The 12,672-nt window shown below is 37.4% G+C and overlaps 1 protein-coding gene across 2 annotated transcripts in view; it reads right to left on the bottom strand.

The window, feature by feature from the left end:
- ROCK2 (Rho-associated, coiled-coil containing protein kinase 2) overlaps positions 1-12,672 on the bottom strand; it is a 168,918-nt gene that overhangs the window by 54,987 nt on the left and 101,259 nt on the right. Inside the window, exon 5 of one of the 2 annotated variants that reach the window (XM_011960893.1) lies at positions 2,846-3,106. In XM_011960893.1, the coding sequence (XP_011816283.1) occupies positions 2,846-3,106 (261 nt within the window). Of the gene's footprint in view, positions 1-1,343; positions 1,815-2,845; positions 3,107-12,672 lie in introns of those variants that run through there. The other variant, XM_011960894.1, reaches the window with a different exon arrangement.

Genomic DNA, 12,672 nt, shown 5'->3' with positions numbered 1-12,672 from the left:
TCCCAGCTACTCGGGAGGCTGAGGCAGGAAAATGGCGTGAACCTGGGAGGCAGAGCTTGCAGTGAGCTGAGATCCGGCCACTGCACTCCAACCTGGGCGACAGAGGGAGACCCCGTCTCAAAAAACAAAAAAAAAGATATAAACACGTAATTCACAAAACAGAAATGACTGACAAATATATGAAGAGAGGTTTGCCGTCATTAGTTACAAGATTAACATAACAGGTCAGGCACAGTGCCTCACATCTTTAATCCCAGCACTTTGGGAGGCTGAGGCAGGAGGATCACTTGAGCCCAGAGGTTTCAGGCTACAGTGAGCTATGATTACACCACTACACTCCAGCCTGGGCAATAGAGGAGACCCTGTCTACAACAACAACAACAAAAAAGATTAACGTAATTTTTACAAATCTCATTTTTTTCTTGGCTTAGTTCAGTAAGATGAACGTAATTGTTTAAAGATACTACTATGTATCAATAGAACTGGTAACCCTTAGAGAACTGAATAATAAGCGTTAGCAAGGATATGGGGAGACAAGATGTCTCATGCACTACTAGTAAGAAGTTACAAACATTCACAGCCATTCTGGAGAATGGGCAATTCTTTTTTTATGTACCCTCTGATATAGCAGTTTCACTTCTATGTTTATACTTAGAGAATCCCTTGTCAGCATATACATGGGACATATATAAAGATGTTCAAGACAGTATTGTTGTTAGCAGGGATTTGGAGGTGACCTAGAAACCAAACATCCAAGGAATAATAAGGTAAATTGATTGACAGATACTACGGAATACTAAGCAGGAGAAAGAAGCAATGAACTAACTGACATTTATCAGGAAGAGACATAAGAACAATGCTGAGTAATAACAGTAAACAAAAAGACATCTATATCAAGATACCGTTTACACCAGCTAAGAACATACATGGACACTACACTAATAATCTGCAAAAACATATGGTAAACATATACTAGCTATCTATTAGGGAGAGGAAAGATAGAATGAGACAGAAACTGAATGGAGGAAAATATAAAATAAAAGCAAGATGAGGCCTTTGTGTTGACTACTCATGACAATAAACTATGAACAAAGGAGTAAAAATTCAACTGTCTGTACCTAAGTTTAAAAACAGTAAACAGTGCTCACTTCGGCAGCACATATACTAAAATTAGAACGATACAGACAAGATGGCCCCTGCATAAGCATAACATGCAAATTCTTGAAGTAGTCTATATTTTTTAAATTTATTAAAAGTAATAATAAATAAAAGTAAAAATAGTAAACAAAATTAGGCCATGTTTTATTTTGCCTTATAAAGAGACAATTTAAGTATTTGCTTACATGCTTATACAATTATTCTGTAGGTACCATATTCTATCCTGTTCCCCACATTCCCCTTCTCTACACCTTTCTCTCCTTAACTACCCTTATCCTCCCTAAAAACATGTGATATGATTTATTTCTCTGTACCCCAGCCCCAAAAGTTTTTGGTTTAATGAAAATAGAAATACATTCATGGAAGTACAGCACAGAAACATGTTATATTATGTATAGCAGACGTAAGTTTAGCATTCTATTAGGAAATTATTTCATACTTCATTTTCATTAAAAATAATTTGTACTGTTAATCATTTCACACTATATTATACCAAATACCACAAGAGGGAGCTTTGGGCACAATAAAAAAACTCCACCTATTAAACATTGATTAAGGGTTGCAGAACATAATAACAGACTCTATCAAGAAGACCAAAAACATACAGGGATGTTAAGTTCTAGCTGGGTAGATTAAGATAGACAAAAATGGCCCATAAAGTATAGCACAAATTCTGTCTATGTGAGTCAATCATGGACATTATGACATTAAAGAATGATCAGTCAGGTCAGGATTACCAGAAGGAACCTTAAAGCCAAGGTAAAATCTGAGATGAGCTTAGAAGTTGGAATGCTGATGAAGGTAGAATGATCAATAAAAGTGAATGTCATACAGGTGGCATGAATAAGTTAAGAGGTAGAGAGAAAATTATCTTAACTCAAAATAAACATTTGACTAGGTAACTATCAAGAAATAAGATAGCTTTATAAGCATATTGGAAAGTTATAAAAAACATACAAAAGATGAAATACAGTTTGTTGTCAACATATATTAACATTTATAAGTCGACTCCTAGGTCCAACAGGGTAATACAAAGGAAACAGAATTCGATCCCTCACTATCAAGAATTACTGCACACTTACAGAGAAAAGGGCAAGATATATACATTTTACAATCAAAACAAATCAATATCATAATTACAAGGTTAATGCCACTGAACCTACTGATCATAATATGAATTGATCAACAGGCAAAGCATCACAACAGATGATGTTCCCACATTTATTCTGCATGGTTGATGCAGAGGGAGTGAGTAGGAAGTGCTAACATAAATTTCTTTACTTACTTTTACCTCCTCTTTTAAAGAAAAAAATGCAGAAATAACAATGGTGGTGAAAATACCCATTTACCTTAATTTAGATTTTGTGTCCTTCTTCACCTAGATTATACACCTGAACCAGTTTTGATTGGTAGCAAATGCTTGTCAACAGTCTATGAGGAAGACAACTAAGTTAGCTAAGTTTTTATTTCTCTTGATAAGTACTCTACAGCTACATAAATGATTACTAAAGGAAATGTTTTAAGGTGGTTAAGGAAATGTTTTAAGTTGGTTATATCTTGTTTGGGTTGCTCTACAGTTATGAAAACTAAATTTACCTTTGTTCAAAACTATGAAGACCTGATTTAAAGTATTTCATTTATTTCTGTCCCTCAAAACACTATCGTTTTTAAAAATTTGCTTACTTACTTCATCCATCTTCATACACGTGCCAAAATCTGCTAATTTTAGATGTCCATGTTTATCCAAGAGCATGTTGTCAGGCTTCACATCTCTGTGTATTAAACCCATGGAGTGTATTGCATCCAGAGCAAGAACAACTTCAGCAGTGTAAAATTTGGCCCATTTTTCAGGCACATCATAATTACTCATAAGGTTTACAAGGTCTCCACCAGGCATGTACTCCATTACCATGTACAGATACCTATCATCTTGAAAGGCATAAAAAAGCTGGAAAACAAAAGGAAAAGGAAAAATTTTTTAAAACCCAAACCAAAAACCATAATCAGAACAAAAATTTCAAAAACTATTATTACTATTGAAAAAGGCAAGCTATTTTACAACCAAAACTAAAATTTATGAGATCTTTTATTTTAGACTTGGGCATATGTAATGGAAAAACAGTATCAGACAAAATTTTTATATGGGTACCTTACGCAAGCATAAATGAATATTTCCCCTCATGGAGAACACAATACAAGAGAAACTATTTAAATAGAAACATTTTAAAAAGAAACAAACAGGAACAAGGAACATTAAAGGCTGAAAGAATGACAGAAGAATTCACTACAGTTTAAAGAAAACAGCTTTCTGAACAAACTACTGCACATAACTCACACAGAAAAGAGCTGAGGAGATGGGAGCAATTTAAAAAAATCTAGAGATACTAGATTCAACGGACACAAGAAGAGGGAATAAGCCCCATATCAATGGAAAGAATGAGTCACTGGTAGCCGTATTTGGAAGACGCGTAACTCTTCTCTCCCCTTCCCCATCACCTTGTTCATGATAAACAAGAGACATTCAGTGTACTGAGACTACAGCAGTAGCATTGGGACCAGAGAAAGAAGATACCAGTCCAGGTTGCTACCGGCCCCCAAAAAGATAGAGAAACCACAATGTCTGAAGAAAACCTATCTGTACATTCTACCAAACAGTATGTCACACCTCTCCCAGAAACAAGCAATGTAAACACAAGTCGTCCACAGACAAACAGGGAAAGATAAAACTAAGAATCAATATTTGAGAAAAACCAACATCACGAAATAGAGAAACAGCAATTTGAGAAACAAAAATAATACTCAAGGAAATGTTTAATAGGACAAACTGAAGACAGCTTTAAAAATGTAAAATCGACCAGGCGCAGTAGCTCACATCTGGAATCCCAGCACTTTGAGAGGCCGGGGCAAATGGATCACCTGAGGTCAGGAGTTCGAGACCAGCCTGGCCAACATGGTGAAACCCCATCTCTACTAAAAACTAAAAAAATTAGCCGGGCGTGGTGGCAGGTGCCTGTAATCCCAGCAACTTGGGAGGCTGGGGCTGGAGAATTGCTTGAACCCGGGAGGTGGAGGCTACAGTGAGCCGAGATTACACCATTGCACTCCAACCTGGGCAATAAGAACAAAACTCCATCTCAAAAGAAAACAAAAAATATGTAAAATCAATACCCTCAAAAGGGTAACTAACAGATGTCACATCAATTAAACATTAGGCTGATATGAGGACCAAAAAAACCCTGAAGTCTAAGAATTCACTATATGACTGATGATAGACGAACAGATTACAGTTAGAAAACTGAGAAAATGAATGGTCTCCAAACACAATGAAGGAGTAAGAGATGAAATACAGAGCAATGTCAGAAAAGCACCAATATCCACCTAAAAGCAGTTCTAGAGAGTATATAGACTAGAACAACAAAGGAATAGTAAACAAAAATTTCTAGAAATGAGTAAAGTTAAAAATCTAAGATCAAGAAAACTTCTAAATGAAACTGAGACTTTATACAGCTAGGGCTAAATTTTCAAAAATTCAAGAGAAAAGTCCTGTTTCCCAAAAATGCCATATATACAAAAACATAAAATCATATTGGCAACAAACCTCTCAGCCAACATCCTGAATATAAAAGGCAACATAGCTATATCTTCAGAGTTTTGAGGGAAAATAATTTTGATTCTAGAACATGGCAGACAAGAAAACAAAGGAGATGACAAAATGAAATTTTATAGTTGACAGACCATTTTCAAAAAAATTATTCAAGAATATAGTTTGACAAAATGAATAACAGCTGGGCACAGCAGTGGCTCATGCCCATAATCCCAGCACTTTGGGAGGCCAAGGCAGGCAGATCACCTGAGGTCAGGAGTTCGAGATCAGCCTGGCCAACATGGCAAAACCCCATCTCTACTAAAATTACAAAAATGAGCCAGGCATGTGGTGCAAGCTGTCATCCCAGCTAATCGAGAGGCTGAGGTGGGAGAACTGCTGGAACCCGGGAGGCAGAGGTTGCAGTGAGCCGAGATTGTGCCACCGCACTCCAGCCTGGGCGACAGAGTGAGACTCTGATTGGGGGAGGGGGGAGAATAAATCCAAGTAAGAGGATTATGTGAGACATAATTTTAAAATGGAAGGCATCAGGATGAAGAGAAGGAAGAAATAGGAAAGCATGAGAAGGCTGGTTACCAAATTAAGAAAGAGTGTGTGTGTGTGTGGGTGTGTGTGTGTATCGGTGTATAATGTGTTTAAATGATTAAAGGAAATATGAAAATAAATGAAGAGACCACCCCGTGTACATGGATTGGAAGAATCAGTATTATCAAAATGGCAACTCTCCCCAAATTGATCATTATATTCAATGCAATCTCCACCTCAATCCCAGTGGGTCTTTTTCAAAAACCAACAAGCAGGTCCTAAAATTTATTTGGAAATGCAAACGACTCAGAAAAGCCAAAACAATCTGGAACCAGAACAAAGCAGGAGGACTTACATTTCCCAATTTCAAAACTTACTACAAAATTACAATAATCAAGACAATACTAGCCAGGCACAGTGGCTCATGCCGGTAATCCCAACACTTGAGGAGGCCTAAGAGGGAGGATGACTTGAGGCCAGGAATTCAAGACCAGCCTGGGCATCAAAGTAAGACTATGTCTCTACACAAATTTTAAAAATTAGCCAGGAATGGTGGTACACCTGTAGTCCCAGCTACTTGGGAGGCTGAGGTGGGAGGATCGCTTGAGCCCAGGATTTTGATGTTTACAGTGAGTTACAATTGCACCACTGTAATCCAGTCTGTGCAACAAAGTGAGATATGAGTACTGGCATATGAAAAGATATACAGATCAATTGAACACAATTATACAGAACTGAGAATCCAGAAATAAATCCTTGTATTTATGATCAACAAATTTTTTTGACAGAAGTGCCAGGGCAATTTAATGAGGGAAAAAATAATTTTTTTAAAAAAAAGTTTGAACAACTAGATAGCTACAGTCAAAAAGATAAATATTTTTAGACCCTTACTTTACACCATAGTGAAAAATTAACTCAAAATGAATTATAGGCCTAAATTTAAGAGTTAAAACTACAAAAATCTTTAAAAAACACAGGAGAATATCTTCATGAACCCAGATTAGGCAAAGGTTTCTTAGATATAACACCAAAAAATGCAACTGACAAAATAAAAAACTGATACATAGTATTTCATCAAAATAAAAACTTTCTGGCTTGAAAGATACTATTAATAAAATGAGAATATGAACCACAGGTTGGGAGGAAATATTTACAAGTGATATATATAGCATTGGTCCTTAGGGAAATGCACACTAAAACCACAATGACATGCCACTTAACACCCATCAGAATAGTTACACTAAAAAAGACAGAAAATAGTTAAGAGTTGATGAGAATGCAAAATGGCACAAGCACTTTGGAAGCCAGTTTGATAATTTCTTACAAAGTTAAACATAAATGTAGTAAACAATCAAGGATTGCACGCCTATGCATCTACCTAAAAGAAATTAAATATATCCACCAAAGACTAATAGCAAATATTCATATCTGCATTATTCACTATTCACAATGGCCAAAAAGTGGAAGCAATTCAAATGTTCATTAACCGGTAAATGAACAAACAACATGGAGTACATCTCTATACCATTTCCACCCCAACTGGGTGTTCTGCAACGCAATTCTGACATTAACCATCAAGCCTTGGCATGAGATCCCACAAGTGAAGAGCTCAGTCTTCCACAAAATTTCCCTCACTTCAGAAATCAGCTGCACTTTGGGGATCCCCAGGTTCCCTACATTTTGGACTTACTGGCTGCAAATTCAGGGGTTCCACAACCTCCTTAGGCTTAACAATTTACTACGATGACTCATAGAACTCAGCATAATGCTATATTTATGATTACAGTTTTATTATAAAGGATACACACAGGACAAAGTCTGGAAGAGATTATGGAGCTTCTGCACCCTTTCTGTGTGGAATAAAAATGTATCACTCTCCTGGCACCAGAACATCAATGTACTCACCAGTCAGGAAGCTCCACTGAGTGTCAGTATCCAGAGTTTTTATGAGGGCCCCATTACACAGACATGATTAATGAAATCACTGGCTGAATGATTAAACTCAATCTCTAATCCCCCCCCAACCCCAACCCCCCGCCCCCGACATCTCCTTTTTCCTCTCCCGGGAGGTCTGGCACCTAAAAGCCTTAGTCTTCTAATCATGTGTTTGGTCTTTTGTAGTGGTCAGCCCTCATCCTGAAGCTATCAGGAGACCATCTGAATCACCTCATTGGCGTAACAAAGACACTCCTATCACTCAGGAAATTCCAGGGCTTTTGAAGCTCTGTGCCAAAAATGGCGACAAAGACTAGCTATATTATTTATTATACCACGCCATACAGTGGAATACTATTAAGCACTAAAAAGGAATGGAATACTATTAAGCACTAAAAAGGAATGAATTATAACAAATGTTACAACATGGATGAACCTTAAAAACAGTATGCTAAGGGAAAAGTACCAGATGCAAAAGACAACATATTGTATGATTCCATTTATAAGACCTGTCTAGAAAAAGCAAATCTATAGGGACAGAAAGCATATTAATGGTTGCCTGGGGCTTAGAGGGTGATAGGAAATGTGAGTGAAGGGTACAAGTAACCACTTTGGGATGGTGGAAATGCTCTAAAATCAGATGGTAGTGGTGGTTCCACAATGCTATAAATTTCCTAAAACTCACTAAAGCATACACTTCACATAGGTGAATTTTATGCTATGCATATTATACCTCAATAAAGTTGTATTATAAAGTTGTCTTACAAAGGTATAAAAAGTTGCATACCTCAATAAAGTTGTATAGTTATTATACCTCAATAAAATTAATCTTGGAAACTTAAATGTGCATGTTAAAATGGTAAACATAGCCACTAGAACAGAAAAGAGACAGTGTATATATTTTCCATCAGAGTAAAGGCAACTCTAAATTTACCACAGCTTAAAAATAAACTTTCAAAGAATCAAGTTAATCCACAAATAATAATGTAGTTTTATTTGTAAGAGAGAAAAACTGGAAAAAACCTGAATGTCCATTAACAGATGAATAGATAAATTGTTACATATCCCTACAAGGATATATGCAATAAAAAGTAATCAAAGTAATAAAAAGGAATGAAACATTGATATACATCATGGATGAATCTCAAAACAATTTTGTGGAGTCAAATTAAGCCAAATAGAATCCCTTTAAAGGGACTGAAGTTAGACTAGATACTGTAGAAGATCCATGAACTTAAGGACATAGCAAAAAAACTTTACAAAATGAAGCATGCAAAGAAAAAAAGACTGGTGGAAAAAAAGTATCAGTTACCTATGGGACAACATCAAGCAGATTACACATGTGTAACTGAAGTCTGAGAAAGGGGATTGGGGCTTAGGGGACAGGAACTGAGATAGAAAAAACATTTAAAGAAATAATGGCCAAACTACCTCCAAGTGTGATGAACTCTATAAACTCGTAATTCTAAGAAACTCCAATAAATACCAAGCAAGGTAAGCGAAGCTAATTAAAGTACTGTGTTACTGGTGGCAAGAATAGATAAATGATGCAGTGAGATAGAGAACCCCAAAACAGATCTATTCACCGATGGATAAATGAATGACAACATAAGGAGTTAACATACACCAGTGGGGAACAGAAAGTTTTGTCAATATGTAATGCTGGAACAACTGAATATCCATATGGAAACAAATAAAATTGAATCCTTAAATAACACTCTTTAAAAAAATCCATTCTGGGCTTATCTTAGGTGCTATGGTCTGAATGTTTTGTGTTCCCACAAAATTCATACGAAATCTTAATGATGGTGTAACACCATCATCCTAATGTGATGGTATTAGGAGAAGGGGCTTCTGGGGAAATGCGTAGGTCATGGAGGCCACTTGAGTCACCTTGTTTGCATAACAAGAAGTCAGCCCTCATAAATGGGTCTAGTGCCCTTGTAAAATAGGCCCAAAGGAGCTCATTCACCCCCTTCTACCATGTGAGGACACAGGGACAAGGTGCCATATATGACAACGGGGATTCTCACCAGACAACAAATCTGCCAGCACCTTCATCTTGGACTTTCCAGCATCTAGAACTTTGGGAAATAAAGTTCTGCTGTTTATAAGCTACTTGGTTTATGGTATTTTGTTATAGCAGCCCTAACGGACTATGACAGGACAGATTAACAGGGAAAAAATAAAACTCAGAAAGGTAATATAGCAGAATATCTTCATGATCTTAAGGTAGGGACAAACTTTAATGAACACAAAAGGCCATTAATCATAAAAGTTTGATTAAACTTTTACTGCATTAAAATCATGAATTACTATTCATCAAAACAAACCATAAAAGGAGTCAGAAGTCAAGCCACACAGAGGGTAGAAGAGCTGAGGAAGCGAAAGAGGACTATTCACGTGTGAGGATGGGTGCCATGGGATACCAAAGCCCAAGTGAGACAGAGTAGGGATGGGACTCTGCCCGTTCCTTGACCTTCCTTCCAGCTAATGGCAGGAACTTGAGGAAACTAAGATAAGCAGAATCCCACCCTAAATCTTATCAAGTTGCCATACTCACTGAAGTATGATCTTGAAGAAACTAAAAAACACAGAGTCCCACCTTAAATCTTACTCAAGGTAGTTAATCCTATCGCCCATATGCACATAAGACCAGAAGAATGGCTAATCTCCACCCCTTGTCTCCTTATAATACTAAACTCCCCACCCAGGGAGGAGCTTATTCACCATTTTGTTATCATGCCATGTGTGTACTACCATGATTTCTCACTGCACCTGCACACCTTGTGCTCCACCCTGCATATGTAATGACATTCAAATATCTCATGCTTATTTATGTCATCATGGTTCTTAAAACAACAAAAAGACGTGTCCAAAAAGAGTCAGCTGGAGAACTCTCGCTCCAGTGCTGTCTCCCTGGTGCTCCAGCATCAGCCATGAATAAAGCCTTGTCTGGGACACTTTCTTGCCTCATTTCATTTTCTAGTGCCTGGGAGCCCAGGAACCTGTGGTTGGTAACAAAAACAGGGTCCAAAGGACATCCAGGCAAACGGGCAGCCTAGTGGGGGATATTACAGCTAAAAAGGATGATAAGTCAAGGGAAGACTGAGGAAATATTCAAAACTGTAAGAAAATAAATGTGATGTGGTTTGAAACTGGATCCTCCTGCTATAAAAGACATTACTGGGAAACTGGTGAAAACCTGATTGGGATCTGAATATTAATGAAATGTATCAATGTTAATTTCCTCATTTTGAAGCAGCATTTTTGGTCGAAATGTAAGCGCAAGGGAAATATCCATATTTTGAAATCTATTTAAACTTTCCAATCAAGGAGCGTCTTCCACCTAACCTTCAATTAGAAATTATTAACCTGTAACTATCAAAAGAAGAATTTTTAAATTTTCTGAAAATGCCTTCTCCAAGTGATAAATAAATGCTTGAGGTCAACATTAACAGTCATAAATAATGTATGTACTCCTGATACAACAGCATGAAAATGGCACTTTAACTCTGCAGTCTTTCTCCCAAAAACCCATAACCCTAGTCTAATTAGGAAGAAAAACATCAGACAAATTCCTACAGAGGAGCATCCACATCCTACAGTATAATTCATGTACTCCTCAAAACTGTCAACATCATCAAAAACAAGGAAAGTATGAGAAACTGTCACAGCCAAGAAGAGCCTAGGAAGACACGATAACTAAATGTAATGTGGTATTCTGGATGGGATCCTGAAACAGACAAAGAACATTAGATAAAAATTTTAAAAATCTAAATAAAGACTTTAGTTTAATGTATCAATACTGGTTCATTCATACATTTATAATAACAGGGAAAACTGTACTGGGGATAGACAGGAACTCTATACTGTCTGCTAAATTTTTCTATAAACCTAAAACTTTAAAAAACAATCATATGTTAGTGGATAATATAATAGTATGTGGCAATACCTAGCTGTGTGAAAGGACATTTTCTTTTTTTTTTTTTTTTGAGGCGGAGTCTTGCTCTGTCACCCGGGCTGGAGTGAGGTGGCCGGATCTCAGCTCACTGCAAGCTCCACCTCCTGGGTTTACGCCATTCTCCTGCCTCAGCCTCTGGAGTAGCTGGGACTACAGGCGCCCGCCACCTCGCCCGGCTAGTTTTTTGTATTTTTAGTAGAGACAGGGTTTCACCGTGTTAGCCAGGATGGTCTCGATCTCCTGACCTCGTGATCCGCCCGTCTCGGCCTCCCAAAGTGCTAGGATTACAGGCTTGAGCCACCGCGCCCGGCCAAAAGGACATTTTCAAAGACGAATATGTAAAATATTTTTACACACCAGCATTAACAGATGAGTATTTGTACTTAATTTTGATGACAGGAAACACTAACTGTGGACCCCAGTTGAACAAACATCCAGAAAAGAATTTCATTCTTGTCATTAGTAGATCTGTATTTTTAAAACTGTATTATTATCTCTTAAATTTCATCAATAAAAACTGTGTAGAAATTTGTTTTCTCATTATATGAATACTTACACAGTATCTTCAACTTTGCCTCTTAGGTTGCAAAGCCTAAATATTTACCATCTGGCCCTTTACCAAAAAATGTTTGCAATTCCTAGCATAACTGAAATGAGATTGGCCATGGTTGGTAATTATTGAAGTTGGGTGAACTGTACATGGGGATTCAATATACTTTTTTTTTTTCTACTTTGGGATAAATTTATCGTCATACATTTTTAAAATGGAAAAATGTATCATTAGGCTGGGTGCAGTGGCTCATGTCTATAATCCCAGTGCTTTGGTAAGCAGAGATGGGAGGAATGCTTGAGGCCAGGAGTTCGAGATCAGCCTGGGCAACATAATGAGACCCCGGTCTTCACCAAAAATGAGCCACGGCATGGTGGTACATGCTTGCAGTGCCAGCTACTTGGGAAACTGAGCTGAGAGGATTGTTTGTGCCTAGGAATTTGAGGGTTCAGTGAGCCATGACCTTGCCACTGTACTAAATACAGCCTGGGCAACAGAGTGAGACCCTGCCTCTAGGAAAAAAAAAAAAAGAATTTTTTTTCTTGAAAGTTTTGCAAGCAAGTTCATTCAAGCCTCATGAAATGAATAGTTTACATTTTATATAAACCATACCAAAGCACAGAAAAAAGTAGTATGCTCTCCTATTATGTCTATTACAATAGTCTTACTGTAATAAGAAAAGCAAGAGCCCATGTTTAAATAATTAAAGATCAAGTCTCATTATGCACATAGATGCAAAACTACTTAACAAATTAGTAAATCAAATTCAGTATCCCACTTTAAAAATTCACATTATTGCAAACAGCATTTACTTTAAATTTTACACTTTGAAATCTTTTTCATGCCGGGCGCGGTGGCTCAAGCCTGTAATCCCAGCACTTTGGGAGGCCGAGACGGGCGGATCACGAGGTCAGGAGATCGAGACCATCCTGGCTA

This window comes from Colobus angolensis, unplaced genomic scaffold, assembly GCF_000951035.1.
Source record: "Colobus angolensis palliatus isolate OR3802 unplaced genomic scaffold, Cang.pa_1.0 Scaffold53, whole genome shotgun sequence".
NCBI classification, from domain to species: domain Eukaryota; kingdom Metazoa; phylum Chordata; class Mammalia; order Primates; family Cercopithecidae; genus Colobus; species Colobus angolensis.
This window is presented reverse-complemented; position numbering and strand designations above follow the sequence as displayed.